This window comes from Microcebus murinus, chromosome 15 (genome assembly GCF_040939455.1).
Source record: "Microcebus murinus isolate Inina chromosome 15, M.murinus_Inina_mat1.0, whole genome shotgun sequence".
Lineage (NCBI taxonomy): Eukaryota > Metazoa > Chordata > Mammalia > Primates > Cheirogaleidae > Microcebus > Microcebus murinus.
The window spans coordinates 45,950,022-45,968,730 of NC_134118.1; the positions used below are offsets into that span (position 1 = coordinate 45,950,022).

Consider the following 18,709-nt stretch of genomic DNA (forward strand, 5'->3'; position numbering starts at 1 on the left):
TTGCACAAGTTGGCACTGTTCACTACTACTGTTAGGCTACAAGCATGCTTTTAGTAACGTTTATTGCGCAAAGGTTACAAAAACGCTGTCTCCTACACTGAATCTTAATTTATAGCCCCGCTTTATGGAAGAGGAAAAGAAATTTAAGTTGACTGACTTGCCCATGGCTAATACGTGGCAGATAAGGAGAGCACTGTATGTTGAGAAAAGAAGTTTGGACTTTATCCTATTAATAAACTTCTAACAGTTAGTTCAGCCGACATTGATTCTTTAACTGGTTTTTATTGGAAAGGTAATTTTTGCAGATGAATTTTTAAAAACCTACAGCAGTACATTCATTAATTCAACAAGTATTTGTTGATTGCCTGTTATGCACCAAGCAGCGTTCCAAAAATAGGAGTTATACACTGAACAGGCAAATATTTAGTATGTCAGGTGGTGCTAAGTATTAAGGGTATTAGGGAGTGTGTGTGGGAAATCATTAGGTAACGTGTAGCTAAGGAAGCCTTAGTAATAAGGTGACATTTGAGCCTTATTGAATGAAGGAAGAGAGTATAGCATGAGAGTATCTGGAAAAGAAGTATTCCAGGTGCCACAATGGCAAGTGCAAAGGCCTTGAATTGGGAGCATATTTGAAATGTTGGAGGAACAGCAAAAAAGCCAGTGTGGCTGGAGAAGAAAGAGTAGGGCAGAGAATAGAAGTACAAAGGACAACTGACATTTACAAATTACTTCCCCCCACCCTCCAAAGACTCCTGGTCCCTCAGTCCCATCGCTCAGAAGCAACAAGTGTTAGTTTCTTGTTTCTACTTTCAGAAATATTCTATGCAATTGTATATATGTATATTCCCGCTATCTCTTTGTTAACACAAATTGAAGCAAGCAATACACACTTTCCCACATCTCAACCAGTACTTTCTAAATGGACTAATTGTACAATACTAGCCGTGTGCAGGGCGCACAAGTCCCCAGTAGGGGCCACCGACAATGAACATGGTAATGAAGTGTCCAGATATATGCTATAATAATAAAATCATAGAATCTTAAATCTTGAAGGGAACTTAGAAATCATCCAATTTAAAAAAATTTTAAATTGTAGATGAAAGATTCAGAAAGGCAAAGTTCACAGCCAATTTGGCAGATTAAGACATGGAAACTGAGTTCCATTTCAGGAGTCTCTGCATTATTACACAAGGCTTTTATATAATAGAAAGTAAGATAATTCTGTATGTAATCTTTTTGCCTTGTCAAAGTTCTATACTGACTGTAGGCAGTGCAGAGAGGAACACTCTCCTCCTTGTGTCCATGCTGCCGGTTGGCCTGCTTCTATCCATGTTTTTCCTCAAGAGAAGAGAAGGCTAATCTGTTTTGTCAGAACTTGAGAAATTGGTTGGACTGCATTTATTGGAAGCAGGGTCACTGCACATTAAAATAGCCTATTCATACCAATTGCCTTTATTTCATTTGCATATAACTGGTAGATGCATTAAACGAATTCTGTTCCTCAGGAAAGATTGGCCATCTCTCTTTCTGTCTTCTTCTCTTTGATTTCTTCTCCCATATGGCTAGCTAAATGGTGGTTACATCCTAAGATTAGGATTCTGGCTTCATGGAGAAGGTGGGACCTAGATCTCTAGGTCTCTCAGCTAACCAGTGTGCTTCTACCTGGCCATATCAGATCCACCTACATGGAAACCAAAGGCTACAGTGGAATGGAGTTTGGCTGTATTTTTGAGTAGTACTCAGGAATCTCTGCTTTCTTGGATCCTCAGACAAAACAACCATGGGACTTTTGATTTTAGAAACTGATTAATGGAAAGAGTTGTCTGATATAACTACTAATGAACAGCTTGCTGCAGTGTCCAGTATTTGATCCACAGAGGACCCAAATTATTCTATTGATGCACCTTTGGAGTGTATGAAGTCTGAAATGCAACAAATTGATACTAAGATGGAAAACTTTATGCTTATTTTGTTAACAGTGAAGTGGGTTACCTCTCTGCAAACATTAAAAATAGTAAAGGCAGTGGCAATCCTGATTGGTTTTATGATGACTAGTGTATGCTTCCATGAATCACATGCCTCTGCCCCAAACTATGATAGATTCTGTGATTATGGGGAATCCCTCATGCATGAGTTTCCCATATGATTCTTTTAATGAAAGAACAAGGGAGTACACAGAACACCAAGGCAAGTTTGTTCTCACCACTACTAGTAATGGGCTTTATCCATGAAAAGAAAGTTAAGGCTATTCAGAAGAAAGCTAATGGGTTGAGGTGAAGACAGTAACCAGAACAAATAAGTAAACATTGAATTGGGTGTAATGATTTATATGATTGTTTTTTAAAAGGCAGTGGAGGGGGAATGGAGAAGAAGGAAATTGATGGGATCTGTACAAAGGACTGAGCAGCCCATTAAGAACAGTTGAGAGCAGGGATGCTTACTTTAGCTCCTGCAACCACCTCTCCTTAGTTCCCCTATCAGATCTGTTCCAGTTACCCTAGGCTGGATGAGTTTAAATCCAACAATGCTGAAAGAGAATAGGAAAATAAAGTGCATTTAGCACAGGGTAGTGATTTTAATTCATTTATTAAGGTTGTAAGGAAAATAGGATGAATAGCTTGAGGGAGAGGAAATCCTCATTTGACCCCTGGTGGGTGGTTCAAGGTTGTATAATATAGTTCATATTGAGTGGCAGAAAATAGTGGAGAACTTTTTGGGGATTATTGAATGTACCATAATGATGGTGTAAAATGTAGCATAATATCAGCAGGGGAACGAAAAGACAATAATATGAAAATTGAAAATTGAAGTTTAGAGCATATATAGATGTTACAGTAGATAGCACCAGCATCACTATAAAGCTGCAGATGGAGAAATAAGAAAGAAAAAAAATATTCAGTTTTGGCTTTTACCGGAATACAATTAGAATGGATGTGATGAAGGCCCTTGTCATTACCAAAATGTCATTACCAAAACTTAAAACCAAAATGTCTTTAAAAGAGAAGTCTGCCTTTCACTAAGTTTTAATTAGACATGCAAAATGGAAGCCCTGAGACTTACAAAAAGCCTTCTTGATAGTAAATATCAGGCAATGTCAGATTCTGGGAAGACACAGGAAAGCTCATCTTTCATTAAGAAACAATGGAAGCATACAACTGTATTAACTCCCCTTAAGAAAAAAAAAAGAAAAAAAAAAAAAAAGAAAGAAACAATGGAAGCAGAAGTGCTAATCTCCATTAATGCTTTCTATTAATCCTACGTGGCCCAGGAGAAAAAGAGAAGGCTTTGGTGGTAACTTAACTATCATGATTTAAACAAGGTGGTTTCTGTGATTTAAACAAGTATCTGTTGCAACACACATTGTATAAGCTGTACAAGATGTCCAGCAAGCTAAATATGACCGTTTTCTTGTGATAGATTAGGCTAAGAGAATCTTTTTGATCTCACTCAGAGAGAAGTCAAGCACAGTTTGCTTGTACATGAGAAGGAATGTAATATATCTTTATGGCTCTTCTCCAAAGGTATCGCAACTGCTCCAACTCATTGCCACAAATTTGTAAGATTATATTTAGACATGATCACCATCAAAATCAAGTTAATCCTTTATATTGATGCTGCTGTGATGATTTCCCCCTTGGAGGGAGAAACTCAGATTTGAGAGCTGTAGTGGCAAACACGACAAACAGAATGGTTAAAAAATCTGGCTGAGATTCAGAACTTAGGCCAATCAGTGAAATTTCTAAAAATAACTTTGAGGATGTATTATACAAACAGTAAATAAATTACTCTCCCTCCAGGACCCGGCCAGTAAAAAGGAGACACACTTTGAGGGGCTATTTGATAAACTGTAAAAAATATATAACTGGCAGAGGCCCAAGTATGCTACTGGGACCATAGGATTCTAGCACATTCACACATGATTTTAGAAATTTCTCATACTAGAATACAATGCATGCAAATTAGAGGCTTTGACCTAAATGTAATACTGCCACCTTGTGGTAATGACTCAGATTTTTGGACTCAAAAAGTTCCTGATGATGGCGCTAGAGAGCCAGTTTGCCAGCATACTACTGGGCTCTAGTGAAAACAGTGCCCATAATTTAAGAGCATGAAATTATGTTGAGATCTGAACTACCTATTATATCACAGGTGATATCAGAAAGAGGTTGTAATAAAGAGGAAGCTCCACAACAAAATCCTCAAAAGAATTCATGTCATGGGAGATATCTCTGGGGAAGTTACAACACACACATGAGCAGATAGCATCTTTGCTTTAGGACTAACTAGTCAGCAGTCCCCTTCTGTTGCTAAATGATCTAAACCTCATGACTCCCTTTCCACTAAAATAGAACAAACTTTTTTGGTTTATTCGTGAGAGTTCCTATATAGTGAGATTGCCAACATAAAAGTCTGTTACTGTTTGCCTTACAAACAGAAAAACCCAGTCAAATAATGCAAAGGTAAGTTCATGCGATGGGCTGAGTTGAAAGCAGCGTACATGCTTTCAGTTCTTCCAGTGGAGGAAGAACTTAGTTCTTTACTTCAGGCAATGTTTGGATATTTACGGAGTCGCAGACAGTAACCAATCTAGCTATGTGGTCAGGAATCTGAAAATCTTGACCAGTTAACATTAAGGATACCCCAGTGCAAGAGATGCAATTGTGGAAGGCCTTATGCAATTCCCAAGGGAGGATGACAGTAGGTCAAATAGATGCCCACAGTTAGAATTAAGTTGGTTTGAAAGGTGAATAAAATGCTAAGCTGAGGGCCTGCCTGCCTGCCATCTGGGTAATTTAAGTAGGTACAGTGGTGCGAAAGCCATGCAATCATGGGTAGAATAATGATATATTCCACTTGTCCCTTATCTAAGCCACTAATGCGGTAAGCAACAGATGAATGCTAACCTAAAAAGTAGCCATTAAAAGTTGCCATTCGAAAAAAAATCTCCTGAGTATATGGGCCAGTGAACTATATAGGATTACTTTTATATCTATATCCCCCAGAGTATCCACGTAAGTTTAGTGTTTATTTCATCTTGGGCTAAAGCCAAAGCCACAGACACTATCAAGGTCTTGGAACAATGAATTATGTAACAATTTGGTTCCCTGTCATACATCTTACTGGACCATAGAATATATTCGATGTGGCCAATGTGTGGAGTCAGCCCCTTCACCAAAGAGAATCCCAACACGATGTGGAACAGATCGTATTTCTATGGAGTGGTCGTCAGACTGATACTAGAACAGGTCACTGAAACATTTATCACTGAAAATACAGTACGAGGATATGAAGGACTGGCTGGTTCAATTAGGTGGTATGTGCTTTGTCCAAATATGAGGGGTAGTAAAGAGAAAATAGTTTCAAAGGTTCTTCGGTGCTGGAGTGGGGAATGAAGAGGTAGAGGATGGTGCTCTGAGAGAACTTTCTCTTGCTCTTTCCCACTGTAGAAACTTTTATTTTATTGGATCCTGTTTAGGGAATCAATATTGCATTTGGGTGATCTAGTGGAAGGAAAAATTGCTGCCCAAGACACACCTTCTGTTCCTTTGAACATATTATATATGTGCATAGTTTTCCAGAAACCCCTGTGTGTGAGTTCATATCAAATGGCCAAACTAGGATTGATCATAGTCCACTCGTTTCCCCCACCTGAAATCAGAATGTGTTTTCTGATTAATGTTTACATTTAACATAGTATTTCTTCCTCTTCTTCTTCTTTTTTTTTTTTTTTTAAAAAGGAAACCAAAAAACCAAAAAATACCCCTACTACTCAGTCAATGGTTTGTCTACGATTCAGGACACATGATATTTATTGATCATCTACTCTGCGCCAGTCACAGAATGAGGTGCTGGGGATACAGATATTCACCTGCTGGCTCTTGGCTTCAGCTTCTTCTTTATGCTCAGACATGGACTGCACCTCACGCACACTCATATTCCTGCCTATTAAAGGTATTCAGGACTCAGCTGAAATGCCACTGCCTCCATGGAGACTTTGATTTCAGTTCCATTGCCCTGGCAGAGAAGGATAGCTGGCCACTGAAGGTCGGTGATCTTCCGTGGCAGGAATGGGATGCAGCTGCCAAGCCAGGAACTACTCATCCTAGTTCTTTCGCATTTATTTTTCACCAGTAGAGTGCTTTTCCCCAATCCTCTAGTGGAATGGAGAGAATTCCCAATTGCTAGAGGAGAGGGAAGCCACATAACTGAGGCACCTGGTCTTCCTACTCATCATGTGGAAAGCTGCCAATCAATTGGAAACTCTGGTATCAGACATTACTTGAACGAGGAAAAACCTCTATTCTATTAAGCCATGGAGATTTAGGAGTTTGTTCCTGGAGCTGGTATTAACTAATTAGTTGCTAATATGTTTAAATCAAAGTTATGAAGCAAATAAACATTGAATATGAGGAAAACATGATTTGAACTCGTGACTTGGATTAGTTATAAAGATTATATTTATAATGACATATATCTTATGTTAAAATGCCAAAATGTACAGAAATTTTTAAAAAGCAGTAAGTTTGCCTTTTCCCCCTTTGGATCGAAAAGTATTGATGCAGTTACGAAGTGTCTCAGCATTCAAGGAGTTTGTCAGATGAAGTCTCAGTGGTTTGAGTAAATTAATCATTCTGTGTTTAGAATCATGGTCTCTTTGGGTTTTCCGACAGATGGACTATGTGGATAAATTAAAACACAAGCTGTTCTTCCATTAAGTCTCCTGGTTTTCTCCCTCTGATACCAATGAAAATCTATTGATACTCAGCAATGATTAGAGCTCAATTTATAAAGATTTAATATCTAGAATTTCTTGGTTATTAAATTACTTTTTATCAGTGGAAATAATCCCAGAATTTCATTTGTTTCAGGCACATGTATTTGTCCAGTTAGACCCATTTACACTGATGTTTTTCTTTACATATACAGTAGTGGCCTTGTAAACCATCAAGATAGTTAAACCTACCAAAATTTTGTTTGGTTCTCATTGTTTGCATAGAACCCTACTCACAAGGTTTATGTATGCAGGCTTGATTCAATAATTTGTTTATTTAGGGAGATTAGTTCTCTTTTTAAAACTGACAATAGTAATTGTATACATGTATGGAGTATAATGTGAATTTTCGATAATGTACACATTGTGGAATAATCAAATCAGGTTAATTAGCATATCTATCATCTCATAAACTTATCATTTGTGGTGAGAACATTTACAATCCACTCTTTTAGCAATTTTGATATGTACAATACATTATTATTAACTATAGTCACCATACTATGCAAGAGATTCCCAGAACTTATTCCTCCTAATTGAAAATTTGTTGGGAGGATTAGTTCTTAAGCAGCTTTTCCTCCCCTGTTTCCCGTGCTCCCTTGTAGAAACGAGCTGTCCAGCTTCTGCCCACAGCCAGGTCTTTTCCCGCCAGGGCTTGTATGTCGCACACTGCAAAGGACCCCCAGCCATCCACGCACAAACATCCTTCCCCAGACCTCCTTAACCAGTGAGGCTAATGTGTGTAAGTACATTTCTTACGACAACTACCCTACCAATAATTCGATCTGCTTTGAAGATCTTTCTCCCTCAACCATGAGTGTAATATAGCATCGTTTTGGAGGCTCCTATTCCAAAGGGCATAGGGATATGTATGAAAATGAAAGGTAGGGATCCTACATACTAAAGGATTTCAGAGAAGAGAAAATCAGAGTGGTCTGCTGTAGTCAGGTTTTGGTTCATGAAACAGACAAAACATGAGACCTTGAGATGTGGAAAAGATTTGAATGGTCAGAGAGGATGCTGAACATTGTGAGCAAAGCGTAGACATCAAGAGAAAAGGCACAGAAAGAGAAAAGTGAACATGACGTGTTCGGAGTAGAATATAAAAAATAAAAGAGTCTGGCAGGCCCCAGAGGCAAGTAAGGAAGCATTGGGAGATAATGAGAAAGCAGTGAGCTGCCTGTCTGAGTTGGATCTTTCTCATTTGGGAGAAATGGAGCTGCTTAAACAAGAGTGACAGCTGATGGGGGTGAACTACGAAGAATATCTGGTTTTGGAACGAAGTATGTATTGCAGAGGGTAGGTCCTATAGACAGCGAGACGAGTCTCAATATCATTGTGACAATCTGGGTAACAGATAGCAACAGAAATGCAAGTCTGAACATGAGACACTTCGGAGAAGGACTATAAAGATCTGATAAATGATGGGATGTAATGAAAGTGAGGCAAACTGATCATAAGAAGAATTATGCTGTCATTGATAAAATCAAGGGATGCTGGGAAAGCAGCTAGCTTAGTGAGAAGTTTAAACATCTTGACTCTGATGTGGGACATCCAAGCAGAAGGGCTGGGAAAACAGCTGAAAATTTGGACCTGGACGTCAAGTAAGAGGACAATGAAATACTGATTTTAGAAATAACTCTTTATGCTGGAAAGCTTCCTTCTCCCATTTCTATCTACTCTAAGTCTTTCTCCAACCTGTTCCATACCCAAGGAGGCAGGTTTGTATGATCTAGTACATCAAGCTGAACTTCCTGGCCTTCTGGCTGCCAGGAGAGCTTAGCAATGGCAAGCACCAACAACAGATGGAAGGAATGAATGAAGGACAATAAAGGTGAAGTATTTATTTCTCCTGGCTCCCTCTTTTGGGAACTGGCCATTAGCCAAGAGAAAATACTGCCTTATAATGGCATCCTCAGGCTGGCATGTGTTCAAATCTTTCTCCCCTCTCAAGGGGCCAGAAAGTAGCCCAGCCTGTAGGGTTGTACCAAGTAGCCAGTGCAGGGCTGGTTTGAAGTAGAAGGCTTATAACCAGACATTGCCAGTGAGTCCCTATAAATAAGAGATCAGAGTGAAAAACCCAAATAGAAAATGACGGATCAAGGAGCCCAAACACAGTCTCATCCTACTAATGTTCTTCTCCTAGTGTTCCCTGGCCTGCGGCAAAAGTATTATTAGCAAACTGCTACAGGAAAATAAACCAACAGTTATTGAGCACCCACCAAGTGCCAAGCAGGGGGGCGCGTTCCCATCGTATGTATTGGACTGTGGGACAGGAGGTAAAGGGCGCAGAAGGTCTGGGGGAAGGGAGCTCCCACGGCAGGTGTGCTGGGACAAAAGCGACACTGTGGACTCGGGGCGCAGGGGCGCGCGTGCAGGGGCGCGGGCTCCGCGCGCTCGGCCTCTGCGTCCCGGGCGCCGCCGCCGCCCCCTGCCCGCCGCCCGGCCAGCGCCATGAGGACCAAGCATGTGAACTTGCTGATCGCCTTCGTCGCCACGGTGCTCTTCAGCTTCTCCTGCTTCTGCATCTCCAGGTTGACGCAAGCCAGTAAGCGGCGGGTGACTTCTGCCTCCTTTCCTGCCTTCCGGGCTCCAGGAATACAGGAGTGGCGGGGCGGGAGAGTACAGTAGGGGGGCGACGTGGGCACCTGGCGGTCGCCTGCTCTCATATCAGGATACCCATGGCGGGTAGACTCTGCATAGATAATGCCCAGTCCCGCCGGCGGTTACCCTGTAACGGGCGCCCTGGGCTCCTCTGGGGCGACCGTGCCGCGTGCCAACCGGCCTGGCCCGCGCGGCCACCGCGGCGCCTTTGCCCCGAGAAGGTTCAAGGGCCCCATCTGTGCCCCTCATCCCCGCCCTGGTCTTCCTTCTTCCCAGAAACGTGTGTATGTCTGACTTCAATAACTACTGCTACCCAGCCAACATCCTTCTGTCGTGGGCTAGGTTTTATTTTGGGGCCACACTTCAAAGCTCCCTCAAGTATTTTTTACTTTCCCTCAAAAGGGGTAGGATGATGGAGAGAGACATAACTGACCTTTTAGTGCGCTGGTCGCGCGCCTGAACTTCCTCAGATGGACCCTGTTGAAACACACCAAGGTTTTAATTCGTCGTGGTCCATAGGAGTGCCAATTTAGCGAACAAAAATAAAGGTTGCCCACTTCAAATTCAAAATAATTAGAGTTTCAGATAACGACTTTTTAGCATAAAAAAATTGCACGGGACGTAATTACTTTAAAAATGTGTGTCTTGTTTTATCTGAAATTCACATCTAACTCGGTATCCTGTATTTTATCTTTCAAGCCCAGCTGTCCATAGTGTAACTTTCTAGCGTTCCTATAGTTCAATGTTTGAATGTAAAACACAACACCTATAAATTACGAATTCAGCCTTCCAAGAGTGCCCTTAGTTTATTTTAGGTTAAATTTTTATTTTTCTTATTGAACATATTAATGACTTAGGTGCACACAAGTCATCTTGGTAGTGGTGTTAAAGTCCAATTTTGAAAGTGACTTCACCTTTTAGTCCTCTAGGTAACACCAAATTTTGTCATCATGTACACAATATACCTCCATTCTATCCTACTCCTTTCAAAGATTATGAATGTTTATTAATTTTTCTGATTTATAGGATTTCTACTAATCTTTAATCATTTTATGCCCTTTCCCTTTTCTTCACTTTCTATAAAGAACATTATCCATGTTTTATTTATTTTGGAACATTTGGTGAGGATATGGAGCTTTGGGAATTCACATAAACTTCCCTTGAAGGGTATACTACCTTCATTTTCTTCTGTTAGGAAACATGCCTTTCTCCTGTGTCTTTGCAATTCTTCTACTAGTCAGGCTTGAAATTGGCATTTAGCCTTACCAGTGGTTTATGGCCAACTTCTGTTCTCATTGATCAGCACCCCGGCCATTAAATATTTTAAATAACATCCCTACCAACAGATATATCCTAGAGAAACTCTTGAACATGTTTACTAAGAGACATGTACCAGAGTATTCTTGGTATCATTTCTTACAATTGTTCACCAACAAAAGAAGAGATAAATATGTTGCGGTATATTCAGTACAGAGGAACATTTTACAGCAGTAAAAATGAATGAACTACAGCTCAACTCATTAATATAGATGAATCTCAAAAGCATAAATTGAGCAAAAGAAGCAAGTACAGAAGAATGCACATGCTTTATTTATTTATTAATGTCTAAAACAAAGTGTACATCAGCTTGCAAAAGTGGTGAAACTATAAAGGGAAGCAGTGGGTAGTTAATACAAAATTCAGGATTCTGATTATTTGGGGGTGAGGAGGAAAGAAAATTTGATCTAGGAAGGAAACAAATAGGCTATCCAACGCTAAGGTGAGGTCATGGATGTTATCCTTTAAACTGTTTTATATACTTTTTGTAACGTCTAATATATTGCACAATAAAACCTAACACAGAGAGGGCCCACTCATAGGGAATTTAAAGGGCTTGATACGTAGTGTGGTTTGATTTTGCAAAGCATATGTAAAGGGGAGCAATCCAAAATGTATTTTACATTTTTAGGTTTATCTCCTACTAACTACCTCAGATACTCTTTCTTTGGGACCACATTGGGTCAAAGTAAGTGGGTAATAAACACAAAGCAGCCTGCCAATGCCTTATACCATGCCTTTTGCACTTCTTTTTACACCAAGTGAATCACGTACTTTTCCTGAGATACACCATACCATTTCATACTCTCTGCATCTGTGGTGTTGTTTTCTTAGTCTGGAATCCCCTTCCCTGCCTTTTGCTATTTGGCAAAATTCTATACATTCTCTAAGTTCTCAGATCTTCCCTCTTCTCTGAAACCTTCCCCACCTCCTTCCCACTCCTCAGTCCTTAAGAATTAATCATTCCTGCCACCCTTTGGCTGTTGCACTTTGAAGATAATTCCATACTATAATCAGTTGTTTAAATATATGCTCCTTTCCCCTATCTCTTGTAGCCTAATTATCAGTTAATTTAGAGCAGGAACCTGATTTTATCCATGTTTGTTTACCTACCACATAGCACATGGTAAGTGTTCAGTGGAAGGAAGAATGAACATCTCAGCATGCCCCTATTACTGGAGGTGATCAGTGAATGAAATAAGTCAGGTCAAGACATGTTCATGGCCATGTTGTATAGGACCTTGTAGACCAAGGCAAGTAGTTTGGACCTTATTCGGTTAGCATTCAGGAAACCATTTATAGTCTTTTAGCAGTGTTTCCAGAAGACTAATTTGGATTGGAGGTGAAAAACCACTTAAGAGGCAATTATAATAGTACAGCTAAAGGCAAAAAAGCCTGGACTATGGTAGTATCAATGATGATAAAGATAGAAATAATTAAAGAAGTTTGTAATAGTGCTTCTCAAATTTTAATGTGCATACCGTTCAACTTGGAATCAACATGTGGCCTTCCAGATCCTTGAGTGCAGCCTTTTGACTGAATCCAAATTTTTCATAACAAATTATTTTAATAGAGGGATATGTTCTGTGAAGTCTGGATTCAGTTGAGTGGCCCACTTGGGGATCTGGAGGGCGGCATGTGACCTTGAGGTGCAGGTTCCCCACCCCTCGATACTGCATTTCTAACAAACTCACAGCTAGAAGGCTATCAAGCACTTGAAATGCATGCAGTTAGTGCAACTGAGGAACTGGAGTTTTAATTTCATTTTATTTTAAGTAGCTTAAATATACATTTAATAACTGAAGTGATGCAAAATATTTCTTCATTAAGCAAAACTTTACTGTTTTGGTAGGACTATATTTCACTATAGTTATTAAATTTTAGCATCTGAATTGAGATGTGCTATAAGTGTAAAATAAATGCATGCTTTATAATATTTAGTACAAAAAAGAGTAAAATATCCCATTGATTATTTTTTTTTTTTTTTTTTTTGAGACAGAGTCTCGCTTTGTTGCCCAGGCTAGAGTGAGTGCCGTGGCGTGAGCCTCGCTCACAGCAACCTCAAACTCCTGGGCTCAAGCAATCCTACTGCCTCAGCCTCCCGAGTAGCTGGGACTACAGGCATGTGTCACCATGCCCGGCTAATTTTTTCTATATATATGTTAGTTGGCCAATTAATTTCTTTCTATTTATAGTAGAGATGGGGTCTCGCTCTTGCTCAGGCTGGTTTTGAACTCCTGACCTTGAGCAATCCGCCCACCTCGGCCTCCCAGAGTGCTAGGATTACAGGCGTGAGCCACCGCGCCCGGCCCCATTGATTATTTTTATGCTGAAATAAAATTTTGGATATATCAGATTAAATAAAATACTATTAAATATTTATTTAAATATTTCAATAATATTTTTAAATGACTTCCACTGGTTTCTTTTTACTTCTTAAAACGTGGTTACTAGAAAATTTAAAATTACAAATGTGGCTTGCATTTTATTTCTACTAGGGCATAGTGCCTTGGACTCCTTCTGTGAGAAGCAAGCATCAATGGCACTTAGGATCTCAGTTGGAACCTTTTCTTATGGGCAGAAGTTACATTGGCCCATTGCACACATGGACTGATGTTTGTTTTTATAATTTTGCTACAAAGATGCTCAATTGACTCAAAATATCTAATTATTATATATTTCAAACCTTCACAAAGTAGTTTTATAACATTTCACCCTCACTAAATACCTGAGTGAGTATGCAAGTGATATAAATATTTAAATAGAATATTGATATGTGAATTACCAGAGAAGGGGAATGTACAAGTAGCAGATCTAAGATTAGAGGTTATGTCCTTTAACATTTCCTTGTGGCTGTTTCTGTAAATACTGCCCCCTCTAGAGAAAACTCTTTTCATGTTTACCAAATTGATCCCTCAGGGATTGACCTGCAATGTGGAAACCCAGATTTGTTGCATCACCCGTGATATATCAACTTGGAACACATGATCCATTTTGCAAAGAATATATTACCTGGGAAACCCTAATAACACGGGTGTATGCTTGTTAAACAACGTCTTCTAAAGTTTGTAAGAATCCTCAAATACTATCCACTACGTGAATATTCAAGGTTTATTTGGTTAGTTACAGTTCCTTTGATTAAAGCATGATTCAGTTTAAGAATCACTAAAATCAGTTCTTATAATGACAAGTCCGTTCATTTCATTAATTTGTTTATTCATTCTTTCAGCATATATTTTGGTAGGAGTCACTATTTCGGGCATTTGGAATTTAGTAGCAAAACAATCCCCAAAGTTCTTGCTTCTCTCAAGCTTACATTCTAGAGAGCTCTGAAGAGAGACATACAAACAGTAAATATATAATATAAAGTCAAGTGGTGAAAAATGATTTTGTAAAAAGGATAAGGGAAGAAAAAGGGTGTGTGCTATTTTACATTTGATGGCAGGGTAGGCTTCTCTGAGGCAGTATCATCTTAGCAGAAAACGGAATGAAATTAATGGGTGCTAACCACAGCAGGATCTGGGGATGAGCATTAGGTGCTGAGAACACTCCAGAAGCCAAAGCCCTAAGGTGGGAGAGTGTTTCTTCATATGAGGAACAGCAGGGAGGCCAGTGTGGCTGGAGCTGGGCTCCCTCAGAGTGAGTAGGAAGGTAGGAAATGAGGCTGGAGAGGAACCCAGGGACCGATCATGCAGGACTTTGTGGGCCATGGTAGGGACTTGGTTATTTTTCTAAGTGTGATGAGAAATCTTTGGAGGTTTTTGAGTAAGGGAGAGGCATTATCCAATCTTTGCTTCCAGCTATCCACTTGTGTACTGTTCTTCAAACAAGGCAGATGAAGGAAGAAATATTGGGTTTCAACCCAAATATATCATCAGTGCTTTTATAGTTTTGTATTTTACCTTAATTTTTAAAAGCACCCATCTGGAATTTATTATCTTCTAAGCTTTATTCCACCCAAACCCTTAGCCAATTTCTATTCTTTCTCTGCTAAACTGAAATACAGTTTTTTCCATATTCTTGTATCTATATTAATAGTTTTCATTATATATTCTGATATTTGACTATCTAACATAAAAAATTATTTTGTTTTCATCATACATGTTTTCTTTTGCAGATAATCAATTAATTAATTGTAGAAACCATATATTGGAGTTCGAAGATAATATACTACGTCTAAAAAACAAAACTGAAAAAAGTAACCAAGAGCTGATGAAAGCCCTGAAACAAATAAAGCACGAAATTACAAAGGGAGACAATTTGTCAGTAAACTTAGGTTTGTGTTGCTTTTATTTTTGTGTATAGTGGTTTGTTTGTTTTACGTTTTGATTTTGGACATTTAGATTCAATGCCTTCTGATTTGGGGGAATTTCCTCCCTAGAAACAGCTAAATCAGTACTGGTTCTTTTATTGTGAGATGTGCAAAAATCAGGTAAGAAACATCCCTGATAACTTCCCCTCATCCTCCTGTGGTCTTCCTGTGTTTTCTGTGTGTGTGACTTGCAAGCATCGTCCATGATCCATCCAACAGACACGGCCTGAAACCTGAGCATCACACCTGACACCTCTCTCTCTCCCCCTTTCCCCCCCACACACATACTTCCATGGCAGTTGATATGCAACCTCGTTGATTCCTCATCCTATATATCTCACAAACCTGCCCACATTTTCCATCACAATCTCGACCACACTAGGCAGGGCACCTTCCTGCCTCATCTGAATGGCTAGTAACATACTCCTAGTTTTTCTCTCTTCTCTCCAATCTCATCCACACTGATTTATTGCTGTAGCCAAAATAAAGGCTACGCTGTTGTGTATATACACCTTCAGTGGCTCCCCATTTCTCCAGGAGAAGAAGTCCTACCCCATGCTTCCCTTTGTACTCAAATCCCTCTGCTACTCATAACCCTTGGCAACCACTGAGCAGTTCTCTGTTCCTTCGGTTTTGCCTTTTCTAGAATGCCATGCAAATGGAATCAGGCAGTGTGCAGCCCTTTGAGACTGGCTTTTATCACTTAGCATAGATTCATCCAAGTTGTGGAATGACCAGTTCTTTGTTTCCTTTTTATTACTGAGTAATATTCCACTGTATGGATGTACAACGGATACAGTTTTTTTTTTTTTTTTTTATCCTCTGACCAATTGAGGGATATTTGGCTTGTTTTCAGGATTACAAATAAATGTTACTATAAGCATTCATGTACATGTTTTTTTGTATGAAGAGAAGTTTTCATTATTTTAGGATTAATATATAGAAGTATAATGGATAGAGTATATAGTAAGTATATGTTTAATTTTGTAAGAAACTGCCAAACTGCTTTTCCGTGTGGCTGTACCATTATTCATTCCCTGCAGCAATGTAGAGAGTTCTGGTCACTCTAGTTTATTATAGCCATTCTAATGTCATGATATCTCAGAGTTTTAAGTTGCATTTCCCTAGTGACTAATGGTATTGAATATTTTATGTGCTTATTTGCCATCCAGATATCATCTTTGGTGAAAGATCTGTTCAAATCTTTTGCCTGTTTTTTAATCAAGTGGTTTGTCTTCTTGTTGAGTTTTGATAGTTCTATATATCATCCTGGGTATATATTAGATGGATACATGATTTGGAAATATTTTGCTCCAGTCTGTGGCTTGTCTTTTCATTCTCTTTATGGGATTCTTCAGGGGACATTCTTAATTTTTGTTGATGTCCAATTTATTAATTTTTCTTTTATGTATTGTTTTATGTATTGTCATATTGTATCTAAGACCTTTTTACCTAACTCAGAGCCATGAAGGTTTTCATTTATGGTTTTTAAAAATTTCATAGTTTTATGTTTTACATTTATGTCTATGAAACTTTTCAGCTAATTTTTAATAAACAGTGTGAGGTACAGATCAAGTTTAAGTTTTTTTCACGTGGATGTATGTCCATGTGTTCCAGCACCATTTATCAACTGTCTTTTCTGCATTCAATTGCCTTTGCACCTTTCAAATCAATCAACTATATTTGTGTGAATTTATTTCTGCATTCTATTTGTCTATTCCATTGGTCTATATATCTACATTTTATATAATACTACACTGTCTGGATTACTATGTCATGTATTATGAGTTAAAACTGGGTAGTATGAGTCTTCCAACTTTGTCTTTTTCAAAATTGTAGAGGCAAATTCTAATGAATGGCATAAATATGGTCATTAAACGTTAAGGGTCTAGAAAACAAAGTTATTAATATAAAAAATTTAATGAAGTTATATTAATCAAAGTGGCAGAGGAAACCAATAATAGCATGCTTCAGTTTACTGCCTTCATTTGGAACTGGCAGTTCTATTGTCTTCTGGTTGTGCAGCTCATAGTGCTAGGCTTAAATTAAATATTACTTTTAAAATATATATGAATCAATAATATTTCAGCTGTATTTTGTAGCATTGTGATTTTGATAATTCACATTTGAGAGTATTTTTCTTATATATTGAATACTAAGTTTATCTGTGAATTAATTTATTAATCTCCATGTAAGAAAAATTATTCTGGAAGGAGAAAAATTCTTATAGTGATAAACTCAGAAGCAGTATTTTTTCCTCTCTTTCAGTTAAGAAGAAACTGAGTAAATTGAGTAAAAATGAAGCAGTACCTAACACATTTGAAGACTTAAAGTTCTTTCTTCCTCATCTAAGGAAAGAAGGCAGAATTTATCCTGATGTAGTCATAGGCAAAGGGAAAACAGGTGGTAAGAAAACTTAGAATTGAAAAATTAAATATAGATATTTTGATCTTTGGGGACATACTTTTAAGTTTTAAGATGTAATCCATTAATATCATGCTTAGATTGGTATGTAGACTACCTGCCTATCTGGCATTAATTTGGGTTGCCAAAAGTCAGTATAGTGTTGTCTGGCAGAAAATAATAGTTCCATAATTATTTGGTGACTTCAATTCAAATTCAATTTTAATACAAATGCTTTGAAAATAAGTCAATATAAGTCAAATATACATTAAGCATCTGCTAAGTGCTTGACACTCTCTTTGGTTTTGATAAATCTATTCTTTCCTAGTTATCTTCCTATTTCCCCATCTTTCTGGGGACCAAGTTCAGCAAATCTTTATAGAAAAGGTGATGTTTAAGCTAAATCTCCAGGAATAAGTTCAAGTTCACCAGGTATACAAGATAAGAAAGAGCTCTAGAATTTGAAGTGGGGAGATTAGGCCAAGTCTCAGGGTACCTGCCATTCCCATAAGCCTCATTCACTCTAATGAGTCACTGTAGGCCAGGCCGATGGCCTTTTTTTACATACAATTTTGTTTGAACATAGCCATGCTTATTCACATGTCAATACTTATTATTTATGTCTGCTTTTGTGCTACAGTGGCAGAGTTGAGTAGTTGCCATAGAGATAGTGTCGCCCAGGAGCCAAAAATATTTACTATTTGACCATTTACAAAAAAGTTTGCTGACCCCTGCTCCAGGCAGTTCCTTGGGACTATGTAGTATTGTTTTGTATCACATGTCTCTGACATATTACCCAAGCCTATTGTGTTGAGTGGGGAGGCCAGGTGACATTGTGTAACATCTACTGAATTCTTACTGTGTTCCACTTAGTTCTATATTTTCTTTCGTTATCTCATTTAATCATCATAACCCAATGTAGTAGGGCGTATTTTTGTCATCTCTATTTTATGCCTGAGAAAATAGAGAGATTAAGGAACTTTTTGAATTCACACTTGTAAAACACTTTGACTGCATGAGATTTCCTCTTGCAGAAGAAGATTTCCTCTTGAGAGAGTGCATGCTAGACAAAAGCTATAGTTCATAAAAGGAGAAATTGAAAGACACAGAAAAAATACATAGAAACTATAAGAAATTAGATACCAAGAATAAACATAGCCTTGGATAAGCATCAGCAACTATAAGCAGAAGCCCAGTGTATAGGGTAAAAGGAAGGAGGGAAAGAGATGGTGGTGGTTGGGAGGAGCCATAAAACTCCTTATCTGGGGCAGTGATCACCCAGTGATCAGAGCTGTGTT

General features: G+C 38.5%; 1 protein-coding gene across 1 annotated transcript in view; it reads left to right on the plus strand.

Annotated features, from left to right (window-relative positions):
* Window positions 1–9,153: 9,153 nt before the first annotated feature.
* The window catches only part of MGAT4D (MGAT4 family member D), a 38,270-nt gene continuing 28,714 nt past the window's right edge, over window positions 9,154–18,709 (plus strand). Inside the window, exons 1-3 of the mRNA XM_012783835.3 lie at window positions 9,154–9,323; window positions 14,814–14,972; window positions 17,277–17,414. Of these exons, the coding sequence (XP_012639289.2) occupies window positions 9,230–9,323; window positions 14,814–14,972; window positions 17,277–17,414 (391 nt within the window). The 5' untranslated portion in view covers window positions 9,154–9,229. The remainder of the gene's footprint in view (window positions 9,324–14,813; window positions 14,973–17,276; window positions 17,415–18,709) is intronic.